The sequence below is a fragment of the Choloepus didactylus genome, chromosome 22 (genome assembly GCF_015220235.1).
Source record: "Choloepus didactylus isolate mChoDid1 chromosome 22, mChoDid1.pri, whole genome shotgun sequence".
Taxonomy (NCBI): domain Eukaryota; kingdom Metazoa; phylum Chordata; class Mammalia; order Pilosa; family Megalonychidae; genus Choloepus; species Choloepus didactylus.
In genome coordinates, this window is record NC_051328.1 from 1877436 (window position 1) to 1893260 (window position 15825).

General features: G+C 37.8%; 1 protein-coding gene across 2 annotated transcripts in view; it reads right to left on the reverse strand.

The window, feature by feature from the left end:
* Positions 1-15825, reverse strand: part of C22H16orf87 (chromosome 22 C16orf87 homolog) — a 40768-nt gene that overhangs the window by 20897 nt on the left and 4046 nt on the right. For both annotated transcript variants that reach the window (XM_037815736.1, XM_037815735.1), the window contains exon 2: positions 11720-11816. In XM_037815736.1, coding sequence (XP_037671664.1) covers positions 11720-11816 — 97 coding nt within the window. The remainder of the gene's footprint in view (positions 1-11719; positions 11817-15825) is intronic.

Here is a 15825-nt window from a genome sequence, read left to right on the forward strand (position 1 = left end):
TTGTAGTTTCCTGTTTGTTTAATGGCAGCCATTCTAACCGGTGTTAGATGGTATCTCATTGTGGTTTTAATTTGCATCTCTCTAATAGCTAGCGAAGCTGAACATTTTTTCATGTGTTTCTTGGCCATTTGTATTTCCTCTTCAGAGAACTGTCTTTTCATATCTTTTGCCCATTTTATAATTGGGCTGTCTGTACTATTGTCATTGAGTTGTAGGATTTCTTTGTATATGCAAGATATCAGTCTTTTGTCAGATACATGGTTTCCAAAAATTTTTTCCCATTGAGTTGGCTGCCTCTTTACCTTTTTGAGAAATTCCTTTGAGGTGCAGAAACTTCTAAGCTTGACGAGTTCCCATTTATCTATTTTTTCTTTTCTTGCTTGTGCTTTGGGTGTAAAGTCTAGGAAGTGGCCGCCTAATACAAGGTCTTGAAGATGTTTTCCTACATTATCTTCTAGGAGTTTTATGGTACTTTCTTTTATATTGAGATCTTTGGTCCATTTTGAGTCAATTTTTGTGTAGGGTGTGAGGTAGGGGTCCTCTTTCATTCTTCTGGATATGGATATCCAACTCTCCCAGCCCCATTTGTTGAAAAGACCATTATGACTCACTTCAGTGACTTTGGGGGCCTTATCAAAGATTAATCGGCCACAGATCTGAGGGTCTATCTCCGAATTCTCAATTCGATTCCATTGATCTATATGTATATCTTTCTGCCAGTACCATGCTGTTTTAACAACTGTGGCTTTATAATAAGCTTCAAAGTCAGGGAGTGTAAGTCCTCCCACTTGGTTTTTCTGTTTTAGAGTGTCTTTAGCAATTCGAGGCATTTTCCCTTTCCAAACAAATTTGATAACTAGCTTTTTCAAGTCTGCAAAGTAGGTTGTTGGAATTTTGATTGGGATTGCATTGAATCTGTAGATGAGTTTGGGTAGAATTGACATCTTAATGACATTTAGCCTTCCTATCCATGAACATGGAATATTTTTCCATCTTTTAAGGTCCCCTTCTATTTCTTTTAGTAGAGTTATGTAGTTTTCTTTGTATAGGTCTCTTACATCTTTGGTTAAGTTTATTCCTAGGTACTTGATTTTTTTAGTTGCTATTGAAAATGGTATCTTTTTCTTGAGTGTCTCTTCAGTTTGTTCATTTCTAGCATATAGAAACATTACTGACTTATGTGCATTAATCTTGTATCCCGCTACTTTGCTAAATTTCTTTATTAGCTCTAGTAGCTGTATCATCGATTTCTCAGGGTTTTCCAGATATAAGATCATATCTGCAAACAATGACAGTTGTACTTCTTCTATTCCAATTTGGATGCCTTTTATTTCTTTGTCTTGCCGGATTGCCCTGGCTAGCACTTCCAGCACAATGTTGAATAACAGTGGTGACAGCGGGCATCCTTGTCTTGTTCCTGATCTTAGAGGGAAGGCTTTCAGTCTCTCACCATTGAGTACTATGCTGGCTGTGGGTTTTTCATATATGCTCTTTACCATATTCAGGAAGTTTCCTTCAATTCCTACCTTTTGAAGTGTTTTTATCAAAAATGGATGTTGGATTTTGTCGAATGCTTGTTCAGCATCTATTGAGATGAACATTTGATTTTTCCCTTTCGAATTTTTAATGTGTTGTAATACATTGATTGATTTTCTTATGTTGAGCCATCCTTGCATGCCTGGAATGAACCCCACTTGGTCATGGTGTATGATTTTTTTAGTGTGTCTTTGGATTCGATTTGCAAGTATTTTGTTGAGGATTTTTGCATCTATATTCATTAGGGAGATTGGCCGGTAGTTTTCCTTTTTTGTAGCATCTTTGCCTGGTTTTGGTATTACATTGATGTTAGCTTCATAAAATGAGTTAGGTAGTGTTCCATTTTCTTCAATGTTTTGAAAGCGTTTGAGTAAGATTGATGTCAGTTCTTTCTGGAAAGTTTGATAGAATTTCCCCGTGAAGCCATCTGGCCCTGGGCATTTATTTGTGGGGAGCTTTTTGATGACTGATTGGATCTCTTTCCTTGTGATGGGTTGGTTGAGGTCTTCTATTTCTTCTCTGGTCAGTCTAGGTTGTTCATATGTTTCCAGGAAATTGTCCATTTCCTCTACATTATCCAGTTTGTTGCCATACAGTTGTTCATAGTATCCTCTTATAATTTTTTTAATTTCTTCAGGATCTGCAGTTATGTCACCTTTTTCATTCATTATTTTGTTTATATGGGTCTTCTCTCTTTTTGATTTTGTCAGTCTAGCTAGGGGCTGGTCAATCTTGTTGATCTTCTCAAAGAACCAACTTTTGGTGATATTTATCCTCTCTATTGTTTTTCTGTTCTCTGTGTCATTTATTTCTGCTTTAATCCTTGTTATTTCTTTTCTTCTATTTGGTTTAGGATTGGTTTGCTGTTCATTTTCTAGCTTCTTCAGTTGATCCATTAGTTCTCTGATTTTGGCTTTCTTCCTTTTTAATATATGCATTTAGTGCTATAAATTTCCCCCTCAGCACTGCTTTTGCTGCATCCCATAGGTTTTGGTATGTTGTGTTCTCATTTTCATTTGTCTCTATATATTTAGCAATTTCTCTTGCTATTTCTTCTTTAACCCACTGATTGTTTAGGAGTGTGTTGTTTAACCTGCAGGTATTTGTGAATTTTCTAAGTCTCTGATGGTTATTGACTTCTAATTGTATTCCATTGTGCTCAGAAAATGTGCTTTGAATAATTTCAATCTTTTTAAATTTATTGAGGCTTGTTTTATGATATGATAAAATGATCTATTCTGGAGAAAGTTCCACGAGCACTAGAAAAGTATGTGTATCCTGGTGATTTGGGATGTAATGTTCTGTATATGTCTGTTAAATCTAATTCATTTATCAGATTGTTTAGGTTTTCAATTTCCTTATTGGTCTTCTGTCTGGTTGATCTATCTATCGGAGAGAGTGATGTGTTGAAGTCTCCCACAATTATTGTGGAAACATCAATTGCTTCCTTTAGTTTTGCCAGGGTTTCTCTCATGTATTTTGTGGCACCTTGATTGGGTGCATAGACATTTATGATTGTTATTTCTTCTTGTTGAATTGCCCCGTTTATTAGTATGTAGTGGCCTTCTTTGTCTCTCAAAACATCCCTGCATTTAATGTCTATTTCATCTGAGATTAATATTGCTACACCTGCTTTCTTTTGGCTGTAGCTGGCATGAAATATTTTTTTCCATCCTTTCACTTTCAATTTCTTTGTGTCCCTGTGTCTAAGATGAGTCTCTTGTATGCAACATATTGATGGTTGATTTTTTTTTTTATCCATTCTATGAATCTATATCTTTTAATTGGGGAGTTTAATCCATTTACATTCAAAGTTATAACCATGAAGACATTTCTTGAATCAGCCATCTTATCCTTTGGTTTATGTTTGTCATATATATTTTTCCCCTCTCTCTATTAATATCCTTTATTGTACCCATACCGAAACTCTTTAGTACTGAACCTTTCTCCAAGTCTCTCTGTCCTTTCTTTGTTTCTCTGTCTGTAGGGCTCCCTTGAGTATCTCCAGTAGGGCAGGTCTCTTGTTAGCAAATTCTCTCAGCATTTGTTTGTCTGTGAGAAATTTGAGCTATCCCTCAAATTTGAAGGAGAGCTTTGCTGGATAAAGTATTCTTGGTTGGAAATTTTTCTCACTCAGAATTTTAAATATATCGTGCCACTGCCTTCTTGCCTCCATGGTGGCTGCTGTGTAGTCACTAGTTAGTCTTATGCTGTTTCCTTTGTATATGGTGAATTGCTTTTCTCTTGCTGCTTTCAGAACTTGCTCCTTCTCTTCCGTGTTTGACAGTGTGATCAGAATATGTCTCGGAGTTGGTTTATTTGGATTTATTCTATTTGGAGTTCGCTGAGGATTTATGATTTGTGTATTTATGTGGTTTAGAAGACTTGGGAAGTTTTCCCCAACAATTTCTTTGACTACTCTTCCTAGACCTTTACCCTTTTCTTCCCCTTCTGGAACACCAATGAGTCCTATATTCAGACGTTTCATATTATCTATCATATCCCTGAGGTCCATTTTGATTTTTTCAATTTTTTTCCCCATTCTTTCTTTTATGCTTTCATTTTCCATTCTGTCATCTTCCAAGTCACTGATTCGTTGTTCAGCTTCCTCTAGTCTTGTACTATGAGTGTCCAGAATCTTTTTAATTTGGTCAACAGTTTCTTTAATTTCCATAAGATCATCTATTTTTTTATTTAGTCTTGCAATGTCTTCTTTATGCTCTTCTAGGGTCTTCTGGATATCCTTTGTATCCCGTACTATGGTCTCATTGTTCATCTTTAGTTCTTTGAGTAGTTGCTCTAGGTGCTGTGTCTCTTCTGATCTTTTGATTTGGGTGCTTGGGCTTGGGTTATCCATATCGTCTGGTTTTTTCATATGCTTTAGAATTTTCTGTTGTTTTTGGCTTCTTGGCATTTGCTGAACTTGATAGGGTTCTTTTAGGATTTATAGACCAATTGAAGTCCTTATCTCTAATTTATCAGATCTACAGCTTCATGGAGTACACTTTCTCTAACTAACCAGCAGGTGGCGTCCACGAGCCACCTGTTCTCCACAAGCCCATTCTCCCCTGCTTTGCCTTTGTGGTGAGTGGGGGAGTGAGTCTTGTGGGGTCCAAGTGGTGTACCAAGCTTGCGTGTGTAGTTGGTGTTGCCCGCCCTGTATATGGGGCGTGTTTCTGGGCAGTCAGGGAGTGGGGGTGGCTCTAACAATCAAATCTCCCTGGTGATCCTGGAGTTTTAAAGCTGCTGCAATAGTCTACTCCTTCAGTTCAGTCCTGCCACAGTTTGTCTCTGCCACTGACCCACAAGGCCTTGGTATTGGCGTATGGCTCCTGAGACTTGCAAGTGGGTCCCTGTTCCAGGCCGTGCACCCCCTGGTCCTCTGTTGAGGGATGACTGTGCTATGTCACAGGTGAGTGCCGTCCCCCCAGGGCAGTTCTGGGCTGCTGGGCTGTGTAGGGAGGCTCCCAGTCTGCTCAAATGATGGCTGAATGCGGCTTTGTTAATTCACACTGCTCCACCTTCCCAACTCTGGGACAATCAGCTGAGGCTGCAGGGAAGGCTAATGTCCACGCCCAGTTTTGTGGTGTGTGCCTATCTGAAGCACTTCCGTCACACTGGGTTGTCTGGGGCAGCTCTGGGCTATGGGGCTGGTGATGGGCAGGAGTGTTTCCTGTCCGCCAGGATGATGGCTGTGAGCAGACACCCCCCTTTTCTTGGGAAGTTGTGGTGTTTAGTGAATTTTCTCAGCCACTGGATTATTGCCTTTTGTCTCAGAGCTCTCTTAGTTCTGCTCTTGACTTGACCTGCCCAAATTCCAAGTCTTTGAAGCTTTCTGTATTGGGCTTCTTAGAGTAATTGTTTTAGAAAAAGAAAAAAGGATTAAAAAAAAAAAAAAAGGGCCCTCCTCAGAGATCTAATGGGCCATTGAAATGCTAAGAGACAAAGCAGCCAGGGCCATTAAGGTAAGGTCCACAGGGCAGAGAGATCAGCTTTTCTTCGGGATTTGCATATGAGCCTCAGGGCCTGAGCTCTGCCCTTCCCCTTTCTATGTTCACCAGAACTCCAAAAATCCTCTGCTGCTATTTTGGAGTTTTTCGTGCTGTTTTTTTTCTATGCCTGTCTCCTCTCTGCTGGGCTGGCTGCTCTCAGATTCTCTGGTGTCTGGTCTCAGTCTATCTATGTTTGGAGTCTGGATCAGTAGAATGAGTTTCCGATAAGGGCTGCCACTGCAGTTCTCCCTTCTCCTTCCCGGAGCTGACAGCCCCTCCTCCCACAGGACTGAGCCTGGCGGGGGAGGGGGGTGCGGGTCCCCTGGCCGCAAAAACTTACAGATTTCACTGATCTCAGCAGTTCCACATTTTCATGAGTGTTGTATGAAGTATGCCCAAAGTCAGATTGCTCTGTGGTGTCCAGTCCACTCAGTTCCTGGGTTTCTACCTACTTTCCTGGAGGAGTAACTAAAAGATACAGCTCACCATTCCACCATCTTGCCACACCTCCCACAAAGATTTTTTTAAGTGGATAAGCATGGCTGCTTTTTTAAGTGAATAGGCATGACTGGCATGCCTTTTGGTCACTTTGCCCTTCCTTTCTGCCTGCTTGGAATGCTTATGAAATGCCCTGAGATACAACTGCTACCTTGTAACAGTAAGTAAGGATGAGCGACACATCTTCCCATGATGGAAGAGAAGAGTCTAGGCCCTTGATGATATCACGGATATCATCAATCCAGCATGATGTAAGTCCTGGATTGCCTACCTTTTCACTAAATGGGAAAAATAAACTATTTGTTCAATCCAGTGTCAGGTTTCCTGTGGATGACAATCATGATACATCATCCAATAAGCATTCCAGAAAGAAAAGAAAAGAGAATGGGTAAAAGAATAATGCATGAAAATTGCCCTGTGTCAAAGACTTGAGCCTTCAGATGGAAATGACCGAGTGCCCACGAAGAAAGAGAATGACATTTAAGTGTGAGTACAAAATCAGTCTTTGCCTGCTAACTTGTCTTAGGGAATCATTTGAAAAGTAGGTTTTACATTTTTCCCTAATTTTTTTCCCATAAAAAATTGGGATTCGTAAACATAACTTAAAACTTATGCCCATTGAGAAATATACAGTTAAAATATTAATAAGCAACTCTGATTTCTTACTGTTTTAGAATATTTTTTCTTACCTTTAGAGGAAGTCTTTTAGGAACTAGTTATCTCATTTAGAATTTTATATAGTTTTTATAATTAAAATTTTTAAAAGAAAAAAGGTATACACAGGATTATTAAATGCAAAATGGAAACCTTGATGTCACTAACCATCTGCGATCCCCATCTGGAAAACCAAATTTAAAGATTTGGAACAAGCTGAGATAATTACTGCTTCTGTCAGTATTTGGTGATGGACCAAATATTTGATTAGAAAACAACTACCGAGTTCAAGGTTATATCCACAGGACACTCAAAATTTTAGGAAATACAGTATTTCCTATTAATCTCTTTTTTGAAAGAAATTTTTAAGACTTCATTTCAAGGCTACTTTTTTTTTTAATTCATTTTATTGAGATATATTCACATACCACACAGTCATACAAAACAAATCGTACATTTGATTGTTCACAGTACCATTACATAGTTGTACATTCATTACCAAAATCAATCCCTGACACCCTCAATTACCACACACACAAAAATAACCAGAACAATACTTAAAGTGAAAAAGAGCAACTAAAGTAAAAAAGTACACTGGGTGCCCTTGTCTGTTTGTTTGTTTGTTTCTTTCTTTTCCCCCACCTTTCCACTCATCCATCCACAAACTAGACAAACGGGAGTGTGATCCCTGGGGCCCCCCGAATCCCACTGTCCCCCATCATAAGCCACATTTTTATACAACTGTCTTCAAGATTCATGGGTTCTGGGTTGTAGTTTGATAGTTTCAGGTATCCACCACCAGCTACCCCAATTCATTAGAACCTAAAAAGGGTTGTCTATATTGTGCATAAGAGTGCCCACCAGAGTGACCTCTCGGCTCCTTTTGGAATCTCTCTGCCACTGAAGCTTATTTCATTTTCAAGGCTACTTTTAAACCCTCAGTCAACCATTCAATTCAAAAATCCTACATTAAAAAAAAATTTTTAAACATTTCCATTTCATACAAAAAAGGATAAAAGAAACAGCAGACACCTAACTCACTTGGGAAATTGTCAAAAAATAATTAATTGCCTTGGGACTCCATGCACTTGTACAAAATCCTGAGCATTTCTTAACACTGCTTTATTTGTAACACTTATTTGTCCCTCACCAAAATTAATTTTAAACTTCTAAAACTTCCTTAATTGCCACAATAGATTTATAGTTTATAAATACTTTCAGCTACATTAAATTCTATAGTTCCATTCTACCATCTCCCAATTTCTATATGTTATGAAGGTATAAAAATGATAATTAGCGTATTTTTTAAACATGGGTTTTTAACAATTCAACAAATTTATTCAACTTATTAATTTTCTTCTTGCATGTCTCAAAATGTGTACAATAATAAATTATTAAATGGAAGGTTTCAACCCACTAAAATATAAAAATTTCTTTTATAGTTTGATTTCATTTTTAAAATAAGTCAATCTGAGCTTTAAGGTTGGTTCTCTTTATTCTTTTAAACTTTTAATTATCCAAACAAGTCTTTCTCTACCACTCCTTCCTTATTATCTAGTGATCTATCTATGCATTTACTAGTTAATACCACATGTAGAATCATTTTGTGGACTTTTTAACACAAATGGGCTCATACTGCAAAACCTGTTGCACTTTTTAAAAAGTGTTCGAGAGATCCTTCCTATGTTAGCACATAAAAATCTATATGATTCTTTCTAATTAGCGCATAATGCTCTCTACTAAATGAGCCCAACTTTAATCATTCCCCTACTGATAGTATTTGGCTTATTAACAACTTTTTTTGCTATTATTTAGTGTTACCTGAAAATCCTAGTAAATACTTATTTTTGCATAAAAACAATGTCTCCAGGCTACATACCAATTAAGAAAGAACTCTATCGAATCTAGGTTAGGTGCATAAAAACTTTTAACAACTATCCTAGGATGCTCTCCAAAAAGGCTAATGTCAATTTACACCCCCACCCATAGTATGAAAATATCCACTATGCCACACTTGTAAAAAAACTTCAGAATCCTTTACATTTTTGCCAAGCTATGGGAAAAAAGAATTGCATTTTATTTCAACTGTGTTTCCCTGCTTCTAGTGAAGCTGACCTTCCAGATATATATTACTCATTTTCATTTTCTATAAATTCCCTGCTAATTTACTTTCCTTAAAACTGAAACATTCCAAATCCCATAAAAAAAATGAAAAGACCTTGATAAACAAGAGTTCTTGAAAATTATATTCTTCTCAATTCCCTACCTATGGATTATCCAAGGCAAATTTTACTTTTAAGAAATTTAATTGTAAAAATGAATATATGAGAACCTGTAACATGTCAAGCTTTGCATATGTTAGATATTTTCATACGCACTTCATCTACACATCAATCCTGTAAGGTAGGTACTATACACCCATTTTACAAATAAACAAACAATGGTTACTCATAGAGGTTAATTAACTTGCTTACAGAGTGGCAGAGTTGGAATCTGAAGCAAGGCCTTCTGACCCCCATGTCTATACTCTATCAGACTGTTTTCCCATTTTGAGTACTGTTAACCCTCTCCTTAAAACCCTTCCCTCCTTTGGTTTCTACTATACAAATTCTCTAGCCTAGCTCATCCATTTCCATGATGTCAACTACAAACTATTCACTGATGACTCATTCAGAAGTTTATCTCTAGCTGAGATTATTCCCTGAACTTCAGACTATATGTACAATTGAAAAAAATATATATCTACATAGATGTTTCACAATTACGTCCAAAATTCTTCATCTTTCCCTCTAAACTTGTCTTCATTCTTACATTCCCTTTCTAACCAATAATCCAAGTCAGAAATCTGAGAATTATTCTAAGTTCTTCTTCTGGTTCAACTGGTTAAGACTCTGTAACACTGGTAGCATCTGTCCCTCCTTTCTACCCTCACTGGGTTCCTTCCCTCCCTCATTTCTCACCTAAATCATTGGTACATAGAAGGGTCACAGTAAATACTTGTTGAATGAAAAAAGAAACCAAAATCACTTTGTCCCACTAAGAGGAGAAACCATGTAATATTCATCTTTGGAGACTCAGAAGCAAGCTGACATGCCATTGCTGTCATGCCACCTCAAAATGTTTACTGAATGAATCATCATTCCAGACTCTCAGGAAAGAAGACCCAAGAATCCATTTTTAATAAGTTCTCTGGGTGACTCCTTTATAGCCAATCCAGCAACAGCCATTTTGCTGATGAAAAAAGAGCAAAATGAAGAAGCAGAAATGGAATTAAAACAGCTTTCTTACCATCTCTAAATAAACCTAGAATAAACAGACCCCTCACAGACATAGATATAATCCTTGAATCATATACATCTTTTTTCAGTTAACTCACTGCAATAGCCCACTTTCATCTTTGTACCCCTACAAACTATTCTTCACACACAGCAGCCAGAATCTTTCTAAGATGCAAATCAGATCATGCCTTCTCCCCTTCCCCCATCCTATATCCCAGGAATAGTTTCTCATCATATTTTCAGAAAAAAATCCAAACTTCCTCCTCTGGTTTACAAAGCCCCCGTCCATCCTTCTGACTTCATCTCATACATTCTCCTCCCCTTACTCTCTACACTCTGATCATACTGGTCATTTTTGTTCCTAAAATAGGTCAAACTTTTTCCAGCCTTAGAGCTTTTGCATTTGATATTCCATCTGTCAAGAATGTTCTTGCCCAATCTTCTGATGACTAGCCTGTTGTTCTTATTCAGGCCCCAGCTTAAATGCCACATCCTCAGGGAAGCCTTCTCTAACCACCCAATCCAAAGTAGCCTTCCAGTCATACATTAGGAGGGGACCCTATTTTAATTTCCTTCTAAGGCATTTATCACAAGTTGATATTTTCCCTATTTATTTGTTCATTTTCTACCTCACCCCCCACAAGAATATAAGCTACATAACAGCAGTGAAACTACCGTGGTAGTAGATTCACTGCTTTATGCCCCAGTCTTAGAACAGTACCTGGCATACAGCAGGTACTCAATAAACATTTGTAATCAAGCTTCTTTTACTTTGGAATCACCACTGCATGAAGTTCTGATTTTATCAAAGAATTTAAATAAGTAACAAAATTTCATCTTTTCAGGAATATATCCACTGAATAAATAAATTTGTCTACATTAATGGTAAATCAACAAGTTCAAACAGAATTATAACTAGCAATTTTTTAGATATTCTAGATCAAATGATTATAGGAAAACAACCAAACTGTCTAATAACTGCATTTATACCAAAACCAACCTATATTTTTCTACAGTCACTGGCTTAAAAAAAAATTCCAAAGTTTTAAAGTTGTTACAAGTTTTCTCCACATTGTGAGGAAAAATACCAAATGTCCATCAACAGATGAATGGATAAACAAAGTATGGCATATCCATACAATGAATACTACTAAGCAATAACAAGGAATGAACTATTATTGATACACACAACAACATGGCTGAGTCTGAAATAATTATGCTCAGTGAAAGATGTTGGGCAAAAAAAAGCTCATACTGTATAATTCCATTTACATAAAGTTCTAGAACAGTGACAGACAGCAAATCAGTTGTTGCCTAGGATAGGAAGAGATGGAAGACAGATTACAAAGGGACCAAGGAAACTTTCGAGGATGCTAATATGTTCATTATCTTGGTGACCATGACTACCTGCATGGTGTACACACATATGTCAAAACTTATCAAACTGTACCCCTTAAATATATGTGGTTTATTGTACATTAAAAAAGTTATTTTTAAAAATCAGATCAGGTCACTCCCTTGCTTAAACCCTTCGATGGCTTCCATGCTCCAAAAAAAAAAAAAAGGTAAAGCTTGATCAGCACTGTAAGGGAGTTAACATGTAAATGGAATGAACAGCAAACCAATGTCAGAAGCTGATTTACTGTAGCTAATAAAAGCCAAAGATATACAGCAATAAATTTTAATTAACTTCATTAGGAAAAAATGTAAACAATAAATCCACAAAATTTTTAATTTCTACATTTAAAAACTCACAATTACCTGTAGAAGGTGGTGATTTCTCTGAGTGTTTTGCATTTAAAAGTTTTCTGCTAATAAATATGTAACCACAGGGACATGATTTACATGCAACAGGAACCTGTAGACAAAAAAGGAAGAATACATTATCACTATTTCTCTATTGTTAAACCTCTTTTACGTCACATCCTCAACTGAACAATAAGTTACTTGAAGTACAAACCACAGACTTATTTAAATCCATCTCCTTACAACAAATTATTCGAGATGGGTATCATTCCTATACATCTTCACATTCTCCTTGTGCTTAAAAATACCATGCAGGAGGATCTAAGATGGCAGCAGAGAGAGCACTGGAAGCTAGTTAGTCCCCCTGGAACAACTAAAGAAAACAGGAACAACAGTAAATAATCCGGAATGACTGTGGGGGGACAAATGTGACTGCCCACTCATCATACACCAACCTGAATAGGGAGGAATCCCTGAGTTCACAGCATAAAATCTGTAAGTAAAAACTGCGGATCCAAGCCGGGAACCCCTCCCACCATGGCCCAAGGTGCAAAGCCTCGTAGTGCTAGAGAGAAGCTCTCTCCCAGCAAGTGAACATAGCTCAGCTGAGCTCCAACTGGAGTTTTAATTAGCAAGTGTGAACTGCTCACTACAAGCTATGAATCCCCAACAAGCAGACAGGCTTTGGGTGAAGACTGACCTTGGAGAGCCAGAAGGTCACCACAGACTAGCCCTGAAAGGAACTTTCTGTCCCTTTTTTGGCCCAGTGGAGAAAGCCTCAGCCATTTTCAGTTCCCAGTGCTCTGATCCAGACAAGGGTGGAGACAGCACAGGTAGAGAGAGACCATTGAAATGCTAATAACCTCTCCCGGGGCGGGCGGGGGCTAGCCTCTCTAAGAGGAAAGGGGTGGGGCCCAGCTCTACTACCTGCCTTCCATTCAGAACCAGACCCCAGAGCCTGGGGGAAAACAGCCAAGGGCCACATCTCCTTACACCAGTCTGTAATTACAGGCTGACAGGTGCCACCTGCTGGGCAGAAAAGCACAGTGACCTGAGGCATCACAGGGTGTACCAATTTTCTAAGACACACTCTCAGGGAAACCAGACACTGTGTATTTCTTCCTTCTGGGACCTGAGCCTGTTCTGGCCTGGGAAAACCTGATTGGAGTAACCAAGGAAACCATGCCTAGACAACAGAAAACTACAACCTACACTAAGAAAAATGATGTTATGGCCCAGTCAAAGGAACAAACTTACACTTCAACTGAGATACAGGAATTGAAACAACTAATAATAAGTCAAATCAAAAAGTTTAGGGAAGATATGGCAAAAGAGATGAACCGTATATGAAAACACTGGGCGTACATAAGGTAGAAACTGAAAGTTTGAAAAACCAACTAGCGGAATCTATGGAAATGAAAGGCACAACACAGCAGATCTCAAGAGGAAGAGAGGCAAAAGAAAACACTCAGGAACTGGAGAACATAGCACACACAAAAGAAAAGATAGAGAAAAGAATGGAAAAATATGAGCAATGTCTCCAGAAACTTAAGGACAAAACAAAAAGCAAGAATGTATGTGTCATTGGTGTCCCAGAAGGAAAAGAAAAGGGAAAAGGGGCAGAAGCAAAATAATCAATGAAAATTTCCCATTTCTTATGAAAGACATAAAATTACAGATCCAAGAAGTGCAGTATACACCAAACAGAACAGATCCAAATAGGCCTATGCCAAGACACTTAATAAACAGATTATCAAACGTCAGAGATAAAGAGAGAATCCTGAAAGCAGCAAGAGAAAAGCAATCCATCACATACAAAGGAAGCTTGATAAGACTGTGAGAATTTCTCAATAGAAACCACGGAGGCAAGAAGGAAGTGGGGTGATATATTTCAGATACTGAAAAAGAAAAACCACCAACCAAGAATCCTATATCAGGCAAAACTATCCTTCAAATATGAGGGAGAGCTTAAAATATTCTCTGACAGACAATGACAGAGTTTGTTAACAAGATACCTGCTCTAAAGGAAACACTAAAGGAAGCACCGCAGACAGAAAGGAAAAGACAGGAGTGAGAGGTTTGGAGCACAATTTTGGGAGATAGTAGCACAGCAATGTAAGTACACTGAACAAAGGTAACTGTAAATATGGTTGAAAGAGGAAGGCTGGGATCATGTGGGACACCAGAACAAAAGACGAAGGATAAAGACTGGGTCTGTGTAACTCAGGGAAACCTAGGATGTTCAACGATTGTAAAATAAAAGGTACAAATATGTTTTTACATGAGGTAGAACAAATGAATGTCAACATTGCAAGGTGTTAAAAATAGGGTGGGATTTGGGGGAAAATACAATCAATGCAAACTAGAGACTATAATTAACAGAAACATTGTATTATGCTTCCTTTAATATAACAAAGGCAATATACCAAAGCTAAATGCATATGGAGGGGTGGGAAATAAGGGAGGGGTATGGGACTCCTGGCATTGGTGATGTTGTCTGACTCTTTATTCTACTTTAGGTTAATGCTATCTTTCCTTTTGTCACTTTCTAGCTATCAAGTTTTGTTTTTTCTCTCTTTCTCTTTTCTTTTTCTTTTGCTCCTCTGCCTTCTTTGACTCTTCCTCTGTCTTTGTGGAAGAAATAGAGACGTCCTTACATAGAGAGTGGCGATGGTGCTGAATACATAAATACGTGACTATACAGGAACCAACGATTGTTTACTTAGGACGGAATGTATGGTGTGTGAACAAAAGCATCTTAAAAGAAATGGGTTGATGAAGAAACCTTGAGGGCACTATATTGAGTGAAATAAGGACAGACACATAAAGGCAAATATTGCAGGGTCTCATTGATATGAACTAATTATAATATGTAAACTCACAGACATGAAATATAAGTTACCAGGATGTAGAATGAGGCTAAAGAATGGGGAGCAGTTGCTTATTATGAGCAGAGTGCTCAACTAGGGTGAACTTAAATGTTTGGAAATGGACAGGGGTGATGGTGATGGTAGCATGTTGCGAATGTGGTGGAAAGGGTAAGCTCAGAGTCAAGTATGTCACCAGAAGGAAAGGTGGAGGTTAAAACATGGGAATGTATAAAACAGTAAATCTTGTGGTAGACAATGTCCATGATTAACTATACAAATATTAGAAATCTCTCTCACGAACCAGAACAAATGTATGACACTATAACTGGAAGTTAATAATAGAGAGGCATATAGGGAATAAATATATACCTATTGCAAACTATATACTGCAGTTAGTATTTTAACATTCTTGCATCAACAGTAACAAATGTACTATACCAAAACTATGAATCAATAATGGAGGGGGGTGTGGTTATGGGTGTGGGAGGATCTGAGTTTCCTTTTTTTTTTCCCTTTATTTCTTTTCTAGAGTAATGACAATGTTCCAAAAATTGAAAAAAAAATTGTGTTGATGGATGCACAGCTGTATTATGGTACCATGGGCAATTGATTGTACACTTTGGATCTTTGGATAGTTGTATGGTATGTGAACAATCTCAATAAAAAAAAAATAATAATAAAATACCATGCAAACAGTGAATGCATGATGTATAATTGCTGATGTGAGTGATGAATAGAATACCATAAGAGGGTCTGAGCCAGGGGAAGGATGTAGGGGAAAAAGTAGCATTTTCTAAAATGTCAATTTGATAGCAGTTTATGGTATAGAACAAACTGAAAAAGGGAGAATGATTAGGAAGTCATTAAAATAATTCAAGAATTTGATTCTAAGGGTCCAGCTAGAAAACTGAGCATGGAAATGTGAGAAAGTAGATCTGACAAAGGGGAGGAAGCAAAACTTGGGTCCAAACTAACTTCTGATGACAAAGTGGAAAGAACTGAAAATGACTCTCAAGGTTCTAGCATGATATGGGAAACAGCCCAGAACCACTGACAGAAAAAGAATAGTTTACAACCAGCTTGAGAGCAAAAGTATAGTACAAGCAAAAGGGAATGTAGGAGACAACAGTAGTTGAGATCTAGGTTGTTTTCTCAGCTCTAGAAAGATGCTGAACAAAACATTAAAGCTCTTCATGCTTCTATTTCCTCATTTGCATATTTATAGATTCTTTCTCTACTTTAAGCAGTCTA